Source organism: Camellia sinensis, chromosome 6 (genome assembly GCF_055761805.1).
Source record: "Camellia sinensis isolate YWXY chromosome 6, ASM5576180v1, whole genome shotgun sequence".
Classification (NCBI taxonomy): Eukaryota; Viridiplantae; Streptophyta; class Magnoliopsida; order Ericales; family Theaceae; genus Camellia; species Camellia sinensis.
This window is the reverse complement of record NC_138966.1, coordinates 51775329-51791498: the sequence shown is the minus strand read 5'-3', so window position 1 is coordinate 51791498 and position 16170 is coordinate 51775329. Positions and strand designations below refer to the sequence as shown.

General features: G+C 37.3%; 1 protein-coding gene across 10 annotated transcripts in view; it reads right to left on the bottom strand.

The window, feature by feature from the left end:
- LOC114319662 (exocyst complex component SEC3A) overlaps window positions 1-16170 on the bottom strand; it is a 60376-nt gene that overhangs the window by 19830 nt on the left and 24376 nt on the right. For all 10 annotated transcript variants that reach the window (XR_014332342.1, XM_082873814.1, XM_082873810.1 and 7 more), the window contains one exon: window positions 3561-3642. Coding sequence is in view for 9 of the 10 variants with exons in the window: in XM_082873814.1 (XP_082729940.1) it covers window positions 3561-3642 (82 nt within the window). In the remaining variant the exon portion in view is untranslated. The remainder of the gene's footprint in view (window positions 1-3560; window positions 3643-16170) is intronic.

Below are 16170 nucleotides of genomic sequence, written 5' to 3'. Positions count from 1 at the left end.
TATAAGTGCTATGATCCTCAGTCTCGTAAGGTGTATGTTAGTATGGATGTCACCTTTCATGAATCTGAGTCATTTTTTGTTTCCTCTCCGTCATCTCTTCAGGGGGAGAATAACATAGAGGAAGGGATGACTTCTTAACTTCAACAGGAGCAGTTATCCTTCTTCCATCTTACCTAGAGGGCTATCATTTACGGTGAGGGGGGGGAGGAAGTGACATGTGTTGACGTTGATGGACGGTTGGATAGGATGGATCTCTAGACTTATTTGCAGCATTCAAAAGAACAGACCTCTAATGTGCTACCAAGCCAACTGTCATCCCCACTGCCAGATCCAGATCCTCCTACTCAACTTTCAGGTAATGGATCTCCTATTAATACTTCTGTTAGAGAACCTCATGATGATAGTAACTCTAATCTTCCTATTGCTCTTCGAAAGGGGGTTATGACTTGTACTCAGCATCCAATATCTAAATTATCTATCTTCTTCTTATCATGCCTTTGTTTCATCTCTATCTTCTGTTGTATTCCACAGGGTTGGAAGGAAGCAATCAATGATCCTAAGTGGACAAAGGCTATGGCAAAAGAGATGAAAGCTTTGAGCAAAAATGATACTTGGGAGTTAGTTCCCCTTCCTGACAAAAAGAGACCATTAGGCTGTAAATGGGTATTTACCATTAAGCAAAAAGCAGACGGGACGATTGAGAGATACAAGGCCAAGCTTGTATGGTATTGACTATCAAGAGACCTTTGCTCCTGTAGCAAAGATGAATTCTATTTGTACCCTTCTTTCCTATGCTGCTAATCTAGGATGGCTATTACAACAACTAGATGCAAAAAATGCATTTCTCCATGGTGACTTAGAGGAAGAAGTATATATGGATGTTCCATCAGGATTCTCATTTCTGTCCACTATTGGAAAGGTTTGTAGGTTGAAAAAGGCTCTTTATGGGTTGAAACAGTCTCCTAGAGCCTGGTTTGATAGATTTCTATCATGTTGATGTTTGGGAATAAGTAGAGCAATGCAGATCACACTATGTTTGTTAAACGAGACAAGGATAAGATTACTATTCTTATAGTTTATGTGGATGACATAGTGGTAACAGGCAATGACATGATGGAGTTGACTCAACTCAATGCGAGATTGGCTAAAGAATTTGAGATAAAGAGCTTGGTTTGAGATACTTTCTTAGGATTGAAGTTGTCAGATCAGACAAGGGCATCTTCATTGCTTAAAGGAAGTACATTCTTGATCTTCTTCGTGAGACAGGTTTGTTGGGTTGTAGACCGATAGATTCTCGAATTGAAGCTAATCATCATCTTAGTAGTGTTGTAGGTGATCCTATAGATGAGGAAAGATACCAGAGACTCGTGGGGCGACTCATATATTTATCTCACACTAGACCGGACATTGCATATATAGTTGGAGTTGCTAGTCAGTTTATGCATGATCCTCATTCGATGCATCTAGATGCAGTACATCAAATTTTGAGGAACCTTAAGTCAACTCCAATTTTTTTTTTCTCTAATCATGGTCACTTGAGATTGGAGGCGTTCACTGATGCAGATTGGGCAGGCTCAGTTGATGACCAGCGGTCTACTTTAGGCTATTGTACCTTTGTGAGAAGAAATTTGGTTACTTGGTGTAGCAAGAAGTAGACAGTTGTGGCTAGATCCAAAGCACAGGCAGAATACAGAGCTATGACTCATGGTACTTGTGAGCTTATGTGGATCCAAAGGTTACTAGGGGACCTAGGAATGGGTGGTAGTGAGCTCATGAAGTTGTATTGTGACAATAAAGCTGCCATTAATATTGCCCATAATCTAGTTCAACATAATAGGGCCAAGCATATAGAAATTGACAAACACTTCATCAAAGAGAAGCTGAATAAAGGATTGATTTGTATGCCTTTTGTGAAATTAGAAGATCAGTTGGCTAATATTTTCACTAAAGGTCTTAGTAGTAAGATTTTGCACCCCATTGTTTGCAAGTTGGGCATGACAGATATATTTACACCAACTAGAGAGGGAGTGGTGAGTGTTTGAGGTTAGGGGTATTTGTGTAAATCAGAGTGTTTATGAGACTTAACCCAAATCAATTCCTTTTGGGTCTTACTCTCAACATCATATATTGTTCTTAATCTTCATCTCATTCTTCTCTCAATTATATCCTCTAACTCTTATAAACAAAAATGAATTGTTTAGATATACATGCCATTCAACTGTTTATATCTGAACAACTACTTTTTTTTTTTTTCATAAGTTTGTCCGAACACTTGATTTTTGTGTTTGGAAGTTCATATTCGAATGACATAAGTGGTATGTATTGAGATTTTCTTTTGTGCAAATAGAATTACCCATTAATCTGTGGTGAAGTACACTATCATTTCACAAGTTTGAGGGATGTATACCACTGAAATCAGTTGTATGTCGTTCTTGCGAATATTGTTGTCAAAATTGTATGATATACACTATATATCGTATTGTATGAAAAAAGATGCATATCGTGGACTCGTTTTGTTGTGACTTGCATCGTGAGATGCATTTTTGTATGTACAATTTCATATTGTAGTGTTTCAATGCATATCACATGTTTAGTTAATTTTGCCTTTTTCTTCACATTTGGCCCTCTTAACAACCTTTTTCACTATCAACACCATCATGGACACTCGTAGAACAATCAGGAACCATATATTGGGAAAATTCCATACAAAGGAGACCTAAATCCAAACAAGTTGAAAAGAAAAATGGCTCCCATGTTTCCGTTGACACAAGAAATTGAACTACTACGGATCTAATTCGGGTGAAAGAGACAAAGAGTTTACACACACAGACTGTTTGATTTGAGTTTGGACGCGAGATTTAAGCCAAAAGACTTGTTTTGACCATAACAATAAACCACATAACAAGGACAAATGTCTTTGGATGGAAATCATGAGCCATATGGACTCGCGATCAAATCAACTGGGCGTGATTGGGAGAAAAAATATACATAAAACTTTTGCCTTGATTTTTATACATGTAATGAAAGATTATTTGATCTTTTGTTAATAAATTTTCAATTTTCTTCCTAATTTCTTACGAGTATGCTTGGGGTTTTTAATGAAGGTAGATTTACTTCTTTGACCAATTTGTAAGTTTCTTAGACATGATTTTTCATGTCATTGGTTATAAAATTTCATAATTTATTCATGCAATATATTTATACTTAAATACTTAAAAAAAAAAGTTGTCTATATTCATATATGTTAATCTATCTTAAGATACACGATACGGTATGCAATACATAAAAGTGATACATGATACATATCACGATTCAACAACACAGCTTGCAAAAGCTTTTAGAAGATAAAATAATAATAATAATATTAATAAATAAAAAAAAGACACAACCCACTGCACAACGCTCTCACTAAAGTGGGGGCTGTAGCTAAAATATAACTTGTAATGTGGTCAAGCTTTCTCTAAACTTCTTGCACTGTGACTCTGTACATGGGCTTGAGTTGGAATGTTACAAAAATAATTATAAACAATAATTTCATGTTAGTAGGTGAGAGTACTCACAAATTTAGTGTATGCTTGATCAACCAAATCCCTTGATTGTCCCTGGATGTACTGCTCCATGCGGGTCGCAAGAATTGAAAATCTATGCAGGTGATAGAAACCTTATTTGGAATGATGTATAACCAAGATTGAAATTACTAATTATAGAACAATAAACTAACAAATAACATTGAAGCAACATGCGAAGGAGATAAGTGTCATGTTTGGTATGAGACAAGAAGAGAAGAGAAGAGAAGATAAGAGTTTTCTTCTATTTTCTCTTGTTGGCTTAATAGAGGACAAAAATGACCCATTTCGGCATTCAAAGTAGGGGTGTAACTTGGATGGGTTGAATCTGAGCAACCTAAGCTCAACCTCAAAATTTTTTGAGCCTTGGGCAGCATAAACCCGATTTGTATTATTACTGTTGTTTGCATTTAATCAATAAAATCTTTTATGTATTTTGGGTGCCAAAAATCCGAGGACATAAGGAAAAAAATAATAGCCCGCAAAAATTAACCAGCCCCAAAGAAAGGGTGAACCACCTAGTACAGTAATTTGTGGGCAACACAAGCCTAACCCAAGCTAAATATTGAGCTCGGGTTAAGGACTTTGAGCTGAGAGGTTGGGCCAGGACAAGTCTCAATGCAATCTGTGTTGAGCCTCAATAGGCCATCAGCTTGACCAAACCTGCCCAAGTAGGACCCGTAATTCAAAGTCAATGATTCTTTAGATTCTAAAGGAATTGAATGAAATGTTTTTAAACTTTCATTTTTCCCACAAAAACTCTTGCTCAAATATAAAAGAGATTTGAACAAAGTTTTAAAAAAAAGTTGGGCACAAGCACAACAAATCACATACAAGATATACAACTACCTAAAATAAGATTTAAAATAATCCTCTTCCCTTCGCTTTCTCTCTCACCAAACATAGCCTAAAACTAAGGATGGTTTGCCACTGAAATTTGTGACATTAAAACCAAAATGCTGTTTCTGCATAAATTTAAACTGTGAAAACATAAAGCCAAAGTTGCACATGCATAAATGATCAATGTACTCCAATAAATCAAATAATAAGAAGCATGTATAATGTTAAGAAGTCTTAGACAGTCCAAACTTCCAGCAACAACCCCTTCAAAGTTTGCTGATAAAAAAATTCAGCAACAATTGAGTATGAGATAGAATAGCTTGAATTGAAGAAAATTATACTTTTAACCATCACTAGGAAGAACTACAAGAAGGAAGCATGGCAAGAAACACATCTTTAGTCTTCCATGTTGCTACTGAATTAATCTAATTTTCCCAACAAAAACATTACCAACATTTCAAGAACCACCATAAAATGCTTTCTTCATCTGAAAACCAGCTCAAGCCACAGATTGATGCAGAACGGGCACACACTGATTTTGGGTGGAGATTTTATTTATAATTTTATAAATTATGATATTTATACTAATTTATTTTATTTATAAGTTAATTAGGAATATTATTAATATTTAGTGTTCTATTTTATTAGGGATTTAGTTTACTTTTTCTATTAGCGTATACTTCCCAATAATATTAGTAAGTTTCCTATTTTGAATTAGCGTCTAAACCCCATAATTATTAGGTATTTCCATTGTAATAGTTAACTTTGAATAATTGATATTGAGTTAAGGTTGTGGCCATTTTTGTGTGTTAGGGTTGTAACCCTTATTCGCCTTCTTTCTCTATTCCTATTATTCTCCATATTTTTTATCTTCTCTTTTGCATCAATTCTCCATTTATTCTGGTATTGTGATCAATTAAATTGTTGAATGGATTTCTTAATAATCATTCTGCATCACAAATGTACTTGCAACACCGCATTTAATTTGTTGAACTAACAGGTATTTCCAATAATCAACAAACCACATTTCTCAATAACATTAAATTCACACTCCTTAGCAAATATTGCTAATCAAACACAGTTTTATGATTCCATGTCAGGTTGCAATGTTGCATGGGTAGCCTTTCTTCAATTAAATGAATAAATAAACATTGGCTACAATGTTAGAACAATTAACAAACTTATAAAATAACCGTTATAATAAAACTACCGTCATGTGATCTGGGGTCCACAACAGAAGATTTTCATGAAACACATTTCTCCCAATTCCTTTGTCTCAAAAAGAGGTGAGCCCCAACCATCCATCAAAAATATTGTTATGTGTTTGAGGGTAATATTGTCTTTGTACCCATTCCCTTATTATTATAAATACATGTGTTTAGTGAGGTAAGAAACCTAGTTAGGTTTTCAGCCTCCTATTCCAGCAAATCTCTTTTCTCTTTAAACTCTTATGCTTCAATTTTAACTTGGTATCGGAGCAAAGGACTTGATTTATATTCTATTCTTTTATTTTTTCTCTTTCTCTTTTATCCCTTCTATTCGTTTGTTCTTTGTTTTTTCTTTTTTAATCAACAACAAAGGACTTTATTGATAAATCAAAAAAGTAAACAAGGATGAGGCATCCTCTTACAAAAGAAAAGGAGAAAACACAAAGCAAAACCCTAACAAGATACTCTTAAGCAAAAGCCTACATATCACACACCGCCAACCAATCTCTAGCTAACAAAAAAAGTGGGACCCCCTTAAATAGAGGATTTCCCGAAACACAAAAAGAAGTTAAGTGGCAAACACTATTCCACAAACAATCCACCTCACGGAACTTATCTTCAAACACCCGCGCAATTCTTTCTATCCATAGAACCCAAAAAGTTGCAAAGACCGCACAAGACTATAGCATTTTGGCTCTCTTCGATCCTCCGAAAGTGCGAAAGTCAACTTTGAGCATATGCGCAGTCCCTTTTGGGGCTACCCACATAACATTCCCCAACAAAAACAATTTGTACCATAAATTCAAAGTAATTGGGCAATGTAGAAATAAATGATCCACGGATTCCCTATTCTTACAACACAGAATGCACCACTAAGGATTTAGAAAGTGATTAGGTCTCCGTTTTTGCAATGTATCATTTGTCAAAATGCCTTCATGAACCAAGGCCCACATGAACACCTTCGCCTTTAGAGGAACACAAGCCTTTCAAATTCTTTTGCGAAAAGGAAACTAAGGAACATAAGGAGTATCGATGATTTTGTCGAAACTAGACTTACAAGAAAATATCCCAGCTGAATGAAGAGCCCAAACCCTTTCATCCTCCAAAAGAAGAGCCAAAGAAAAATTATCAATTTTGGACAACAAAGACGTCAACTGTGAAGTCTCCCCATTATTAAGATTCCTAGAAAAATCAAAATTCCAAGAAATTGGCGCCAAAAGTGAACAGGCCATGGAAGCGATAGAAGAATCATGAGATCGAGCCACTCTATAGAGATGTGGAAAATCAGAAGCGAAAGAAGATTGACCCATCCAAATATCCTTCCCAAAACGAACAAGTTCCCTGTTGCCCACCCTTACAGAAAGATGACGAGACCAACATGTGTAGATATGAGAAATTGATTTCCAAGGAGCACAACAGTTACCCCTCAGAACCACCCTTGAATCCCTACCATTGTCTTGAATCCCATACTTGCTTCTAATAACTGAATGCCATAGTGAATCACTCTCAAGTGGAAATCTCCATAACCATTTGCCAAGAAAGGCCATGTTCCTAGCCAAAATATTACCAATGGCCAAACCCCCCTAGCCAAAATATTACCAATGGCCAAACCCCCCTTGTCCTTAGGCAACGAAACTAAATCCCAATTCACCAGGTGTAGACACCCCCATTTTTGACCGACCTCAAGACTTGGACGTCATCATTTGTGCACTCGATGATTGTGCTTGTTTTGAGCACCCGAAGTTTTCGGCGGAACGCCTTGTCTTTGAGCCTCTAAACCCATTTTGTTTTGTGCTTGTTTTTGGGCCAAACCTTGTTGCCTCTTGCTTGGAAGGGGGAGGGGCCTTGTCGGCCACCTTTTGTTCTTGTCGACCACTTGAAGTGGCTGGTCGGCTACTTAGAATGGCCGATAGCCATTTAAAGCTCTTTTTTCAGATATTTGTTTGCCAGCTCTGCCAGCTGTTGCTCACTGAAGGCCATCTCCATACACATGTATTTAGGGATGAATACAAGCTCTAAGCTTGATTTTCTCTATATAGGGGATGCTCTCCCCCATTTTGAGAGGTTGAAAATTTTGGATCAAAATTCACCCTCTCTCTTCTTGCTTTGTGCTTGATAGTTGATTTTCTCTACACCTTTGCACACTAACCCCTAACCAACTTTGACCACCTTGGAGCTGAGGTCCCTTGGAGCCTAATTTGAGCTTTTGGAAGGAGGTTTGAGCCCAAAAGAGTGGTTGTTTTGTGCTGAGCTTCAAGAGGTATGAGACTTACCTTGTAGGCTTTGTTTTAATCAATTGCTTTGCCATCTCCTAGTTTTCAACTACAAAAAGCTCTGATTTTTGAGCCTTAACATGTTGGTTTGAAGTCATTTTGTGTTAAGGGGTGGTCCACCCTTCTTGTTGCTTATTTGTGTGAGTTTTTGCACCATCTTTTAGCATATTTAAATCAAACTTTTTGGGCCTTTAAACCACTGAAATTCAGAGTTATTTCAGTGGTGGAAAGAATGTTTTGAAGTCCAAAAATAGAGGGGTTGGCCTCCCCTCCTTGTGTCTCATTTGCATGCCTAGTTAGCATCACATGGTATCATGTTTTTGTGCCTTGACCTTGCTTAATTCAAGCATGTTTTAGGCTCTGATTTGGAATGATTTAGCTCTATTTTGGACTGCTTTGGTCATATGAGCTTTGTTTTGCATAGTTGTAGTGCAATTATGCTTAAGGGTCTAGCTTTGCTATGTTTTGGCCTCTTATTCTAGCCATTTTTAGCTTATTTCAAGCATGTTTTAGGACTTCTTTTAGGCTGTTTTAGGATTGTTTTGAAGTGTTTGTGCTTTTTGAGCTTTGTATTGCATGTTCATAGTGTAATGGTCTTCGCTAGCTCTTTGTTTGCTTTGAGCATGAAATGCTTGAATTGTTTGCATGTTGTAGTGTTATTTTGCATATAATCTCAGCATCATACTCTCTATCACATTTTCATTTGTCTCACTTTCAATCGCTTTCGAGAGTTGTTTCAAGTTTGGAATCCTTTAAGCTTGAGATAGAGTTCATGCTTAATGGTTTTAATCCTCTTTTGAGGGTTTCTACTAACCAACGGCATGACCTCTCTCTTGCCTTAAATCATTCCTCGGTTGACACTTCTTTCTCTTTAGAAGACTCTCACCCTGGACTTAATCGATTAAAGGACTAATCGGTAATGTAAAATGAGAAACAAAATGAACAAAGTAAAAGAGGCAAGATTAAGCATCTTTGTGTTGCATTGCATGTGTTCGAATCGGACGTTAATCCGAACACAAGAAATTTGGGATGTTTCATACTCGAAGTGATGAAACGTGCCACTTTTCTTAGTCACCATCACCCTTGATCATGCATGATAAGGTGGTGATCCTTCGAGTCTTATTTGTGCATTCATTAAGCTTGTACAAGCTTGGTTTTCTAGCCATCATGCATTGAAAATGCTTGGTTGATGGCTCGAAGGCCAAGAGTTTCTTTCCTTTGAGTTTGCGCAATGATAAGGAGGGTAGCAGTACACACATTCATTGAAAATACATTGCTTTGCCTTTGTTTGCTCTCTGTTTCAGCAAAAGGAGAAGTCCAAGAAGTGGTGGCCGACCGTCCAGTTTTAGTGGCCGACAGCCACTTTTTGTGGGGGGCGCGAAAAAGTCGAGCTACACCAGGTGATCCTTCTTCCTCTCATCCTTGCCTTTCCAAAAAAAATCCCTTATCAACTTTTCTAATGCCCTTGCCACCTTAACCAGTATCTTGAGCAAAGATAAGAAATAAATAGGAATACCACTCAAAACCGTCTTAACCAAAGTGTATCTACCCCCGCTTGACAATAAAGCCTTACTCCATCCTTCCTACCTCTTATCAATCTTTTCCACAAATGAATTCCAAAAAGCTTCACTTCTAGGATTACCCCCCAATGGAAGACCTAAATACTTAAACGGAAGTGCTTCTATACCACATCCTAAAAGTGCCACATTATTCTAAAGAAAGTCTTGCTGCATATTAATGCCCACCACACTACTTTTCTCCAAATTAACCTTAAGCCTTGAGATTACCCCAAAAAGTCTCAAAATCGAATAACGGCTAACTATCTGACTTTCGTCCCTTAAAGAGAAAAATATGGTATCATTCACATACTATAAATGTGTCACACTAACTTTATCCCCCCCTCACCTTCAATCCCCGCAAAAATACCTTCTTCTCTAGCTCTATCAACCATCCTTCCCAGTACATCCGCCACCAAAATAAAAAGAGAAGGAGATAGTGGGTCCCCTTGTCGTAAGCCTCGCGAAGCCCTGAAAACACTCCTTTGGTTTACTATTAACTAGAACTAACATATTGCACGTTGACAAACATCCCCTAATCCAAGATCTCCACCGCCCACCACAACCCTTGTTGTCCATTACAAAATCCAAAAACTGCCAATACACATGGTCATATGCCTTCTCAAAGTCCACCTTAAAAATAAGTCCCTCCTTTTCTAGACTTCTATATTCCTCCACTACCTCATTTGCCACTAAGGCTACATCTAGGATTTGTCTTCCTTTCACAAAAGCCCCTTGCTTCATAGACACAGTCTACCCCAATGAAATCCTTAGTCTATTTGATAAAACCTTCCCCAAAATCTTATAAAGTGATGTGACCACACCGATGGGCCTAAAATCACCAATTCTTATAGCATTTACTTTCTTAGGAATTAAACAAATAAATGTGGCATTTGAGCTCATATTAATAACCCCCGACCCATGAAATTCTGAAAATACTCCCAACAAATCCCTTTCACCACCTCCCAAAAGTCCTGAAAGACGGCCATGAAAAACCGTCCGGACCTGGAGCTTTGTCTATCTCACAATCAAAAACTGCCTCCCGAACTTCCATTTCATCAAATGGCCTTTCAAGCCACGCTGCAACTGTCTGATCAATGGGTCCGCATTCAAGTCCTTCAATCCCCTGTCTATTCACCTCATCCTTTGAATAAAGCTGAGAATAAAAGTCATAAATTCCACTGGCAATCTGATTCTCCCTTTCCACCACTACCCGTGGGCTCACTTCTAATCTCTTGATGAACTTCTTCTTTCTTTTCCCATTTGCCAACTTGTGAAAATTTTTTGAATTCGCATCCCCTTCCTTCAACCATATAACCTTTGCTTTTTGAGCCCAAGAAATTTGCTCCCTAAAAACCAACTCTTCAAATTTCAATCTCAACTGAGAGCTCTCCCTCCTAAATGACTCAGCTAAAGCCCCCTGCAACTCCAATACGTCTAACTCTTCGATTCTGCTCATCACTTCCTTTGAAACCTCCAAATTCCCAAAAACCTCTTTAGTCCAACACTTCACATTCTCCTTGACCATCTTCAACTTTCTCATAAACTTAAAACCTTCCCATCCATAACAACTAGCATTGGCCCACCATTCCTCAAAATTTCGTTTAAAAAATGGATGCTCGAACCACATGTTCTCAAATCTAAAAGGCGTCGGTCCCCACTTTAATGGGCAACTTTCTATCATAATAGGACAATGATCCAAAGTTAATCTTTGTTGCGATTCCTGCCTTAAATTGGGGGGGGGGGGGGGAGAACCCTTCCCACCCCAAGGAGTATAAAAATCTATCCAGTCTACAACACACCAAATTTTCTAGCAAATTAGACCATGTAAATCTTGTATTGCACAAAGGAGGATCCACCAACTCACATTCTCTTATAAACAAATCAAAGTCCCTCATACCCCTAGTAGTTCTAATCCCCATTGAGCTTTTCTGAGCTCTTCCTAACCACATTAAAATCTCCCCGTAAACACTAATTTGGGGAACACAACCCAGATAACCTATATAGCTCCTTCCAAAAATCCTTTCTCCTATAAGGTCTGTTAGGTCCATAAACCCCAATCAATCACCACTCTGTATTGTCAAGATTTCTAAACCTAACTGATAGTGAAAACTCCCCCACTATAGCTTCACACTCAGAAACAAGTCTCTCATCTCACATTACCAAAATGCCCCCCGATCTACCAACTGAAGGCAAACAAACCCATCTCCTATGTCTAAGTTCCCAAAGACCTTTCATGAACCTCCTATCACACATTTCTACTTTAGATTCTTGAAAAACAACTATGTCCAGTTGATAACTCCTTAGAAGATCCTTAATAACAACCCTCGTTCTCTGAGCACCCAACCTCCTCACATTAGAACTAATAATCTTCATTGGGAAACATGCTCACCCCTAACCTCCTTCCACCGCCTCTCATAATTAACTGAACTGGCTAAATTCCTTAGTTCCCTTGCCCCTTTTTTGCTACTCTCTTGTCAGGCCTTTGGTAGTCAGACACTACTAGTCAGTCATAGCTACTATCTTGTTTGGAGCAGGATGGGGTTGTGACACCTAATGAGTCATTGGTTACTAATTATCCTATACTTGCTAGTGATCTTCATAAAGTTGAAGACTCAAATCTTCTTATTACTATTAGGAAAGGAGTTAGAACTTATACTCAACATCCTATATCTCATTTTGTGTCATATGATTCATTATCTCTATCGTATCGTGCCCTTATTTCGTCTTTGTCTTCTGTATCTATTCTATAGGGTTGGAAGGAAGCTCTTAGTGATCCTAACTGAAAAGAAGCTATGGTAGAGAAGATGAGAGTACTGAGTAAGAATGGCACTTGAGAGTTAGTTTCTCTACCAACCGGGAAAAGGTCTATGGGGTGCAAAGGTCTATCGTATCGTGCCCTTGTTTCGTCTTTGTCTTTTGTATCTATTCCACAGGGTTGGAAGGAAGCTCTTAGTGATCCTAACTGGAAAAAAGCTATGGCAGATAAGATGAGAGCACTGAGTAAGAATGGCACTTGAAAGTTAGTTTCTTTACCAATCGGGGAAAGGTCTATGGGGTGCAAATGGGTGTTCAGTAGTTAAACAAAAGGTTGATGGGACCATTAAGAGATATAAAGCGAGGCTAGTTGCTAAAAGGTTTACTTAGACCTATAGTATTAACTATCAAGAGAACTTTGCTCCAGTGGCCAAGATGAATTCCATTCATTTCCTTCTTTCTTGTGTAGAAATTTGGGATGGCCATTATAGCAATTGGATGTGAAGAATACATTTCTTCATGGAGATCTAGAAGAACAAGTATATATGAATGTTCCTCCAGGTTTTTCTTCTCCAACTACTGAGAGAAAGGTTTGTTAGTTAAAGAAGGCCTTGTATGGGTTGAAACAATATCCTAGGGCATGGTTCGATAGGTTCCTTAAGGCAATGCTCAGATTTGGATATAAGCAAAGACATACAGATCACACCTTGTTCATTAAACGGTGTGGAGATAAGACCACTATCCTTATTGTTTATGCAGATGACATTGTGGTGACAGGCAATGATGAAGAGAAAATGTCTTGAGTCAAGGCTCAACTTTCCAGCATGGTTATCAGAATCCCAATCCGAATCTCACGATCCTACGATCTTATGATCCATTTGGGCACAATCGATCTGGATCGTGTAAAAAATTTCTCATAGGTAGGATCTCTCGATTCTGATAATGGGATCTTATAGGATCGTGGAATCCAAATTCTGATCCAAATCCGATCCTATCTGATCCAATTTACAAGCCTTGTTTTGTATTGTATGACATATTTTATTGTAAATTTTATGTTTTTTGTCTAAATACTAATTTATGTGGTCAAAATAAATAATAAAAATTAAGTAGTATTGAATCAAATAGACTAAGAAAAACAAACTAGGAAACAAACATTTAAATATTGTGGTAATTTAAGAATATTAACTAGTCGAAAAAATAAACTTAGCTTTAGCAGAGTCTAAGGAGGGCAAGATGATTGCAACTTTATCCCAATTTTTGGAGAGACTATTTTTGTGACTCGAATCCACTCCACCAAGGATGCCAATGACAAACCTTATCATTCGGTTTAGCTGCTATTTTGAGTTCTTAATCTATTTTCATATCCAACTTTGTTAAATATTTTTTCTTCACTTTTTATGCATTATTGTAGATTGTAAAGTATTTTGTTATAGAATTCTTCTTCTTCATCACCTTCTTTTTTGATGAAATACAAAACTTTTACCATCGAGTTAATATTATATGTATATTTTACATATAGTATTATATTTTTCACAATATCTTCACTTCTTTTAATAAAATATAGGCTCATTTTGTGTATACTTTTTAAGAAATATTTATTTAATTTAAATTATTACGTAATTTGTCTTTTTCAGTAGGATCTTACGATCCTTGATCTGATTCTACGATCTGATCCAATCCTGTAAATACCCCCAAAGATTCAACGTAGGATCCCAATTTTAACAACCTTGCTTTCTAAGGAATTTGAAATCAAAGATCTCAGTTCCTTATGATACTTTCTTGGAATTGAGATTGCTAGATCAGATAAGGGCATCTTTATTTCTCAAAGAAAGTATATCTTGGACTTGCTTGAAGTAGGCATGTTGGGATGTAGACCAGCTGATTCTCCCATTGAGGCTAATCACAGGCTCAATACTAGTAACGGAGATCATGTGGACCAGGAGAGGTATCAAAGACTTGTGAGAAGACTGATATATTTTTCTCATACCAGGCCAAATATTGTGTATGCCGTTAGCGTTGTTAGTTAATACATGCATGATCCTTAGACGGGGCATTTGGATGTAGTTCATCTAATCTTAAGGTATCTCAAATCAGTGCATGGAAAAGGCATCTTGTTCTCCAATCATGGCCATTTAAGATTAGAGGCCTTCACTGATGCAGATTGGGCTAGTTCTATTGATGATACCCGGTCTACCACAGGCTATTGTACATTTGTCGGAGGAAATTTGGTGACCTAGCAGAGTAAGAAGCAGTCAGTTGTTGCTAGATCAAGTGCAGAAGTAAAGTATCAGGCCACGGCATATGGCATTTGTGAGTTGATGTGGCTTCAAGTTTTATTGGCTGACCTAGGATTGCTGAGTGGTGGTTCTATGCAACTGTATTGTGATAATAAGGCCGCTATTAACATTGCCCATAATTCGGTTCAGCATGATAGGACTAAGTACATTGAGATTGACAGGCATTTTATTAAGGAGAAAATGAATAATGACATCATTTGTTTCTCTTTTGTCACATCAAAGGATCAGGTAGGTGATGTGTTTACCAAAGGGTTATGAAGTGTTTTTCTGACAACCCCATTCTATATTATGCTTTGAATTCCTTAATTGTGCATGTGCTTATGTTCTAAGTGTGAATTTGAGTGATAACTATGTCATTAATATGTTTTTAACTTTATATCTGTCGATCATAGGAAAATCTGTTTATTATTTCTACTTTGATCTGAAAATTGGATGCCTTAATGGCGTCAGAAATCAAAATTGGTTAATTGATTGTGATCAACATAATTTTTAAAACCTATTAGAATAACCAAACCAGGCCTTAAGTCCCATCAAATGGGGTCTAAACGATTCAAAGTAGGATTCATTTTCATAAGGGATCCGAGCGGCTTTTTTACGTGTTGGCTGTCGGCTACCTAACACACAACCCTCCTCCTTAACCTGGGCTTGGGACCAGCGGAGTTGTTAACAACCCCGGCGGAGTTTTTAGAACCTATTAGAATGTTTGATTAAAATTTCATTCAGTCAAATTAATTAGATAAAATCAATTAAATTAAGCCTAAGATTAGATAACTTAAGCTACTTAGGCCTATAAATACTTGATGATTGAGATTAGGCTTATATTCTTACACTCAAAAGTCTAAGAGAGCCTGAGAGAGAGAGAGAGAGAGAGAGAGAGAGAGAGAGAGAGAGAGAGAGTTCAATTGTAGAGAGAGAAAGCGCTTCAATTTGAAGAATTTTGCTTAAGGATTGAAGAATTAAGGAAGCAACTCAAGAACTTGCTAAATTGAGTTCAATTAAAGACCCTAGGTAAGCTTTTGAACACTAATTCATGAAGCTAAGTTATTTCATATGTGAATTCAAAAGAATTATGTCATTGAGTACAAGAATTAAGCTAAGATTGTTGAGTTTAGAGGCAATTCATACATGCATGCATAGTTTGGTTGAGTTCCACCATTTTTTAACATAATTAAATCATCCATGTTGAATTTGAAAGATGAATTGTACATGCATGCATGAATTACAAGGTTTTGAAAGTGAATTGCATGTTTTTGAAACTTTGGAATAGAATTTGGAATTTAAAATCAACATGCATGAAGATTTGGGTTTTATTTGAAGAATTCTTGAAGCCTTGAGCTTTGATTTTTGAAAATTGGCTTTGTATTCATGTTTTTTGGAAGATTTTTTAAGTGTTTTCAAAGTTTTGCCAACCCATGCAAGAAATTGATTTGAAAATACAAGCTTTGAAGCTCAACTCTGTTCTGGAATTTTCAGAATTCTGTCTCACCGCTTGAGCGAACAATCTGTTGCTCGAGCGCACATTGCTTGCATCCAGTATTTTTTGCAAACAATTGCAGTTGGCTTGAGCGACCAAGTCATCGCTCGAGCGACAGCCTATTATTTTGCACCTTGGCTCAAGCGAACATCGAGCCTAGATTCAGACCATCCAGTACTTCTGCAGACCAAGTGGTCCG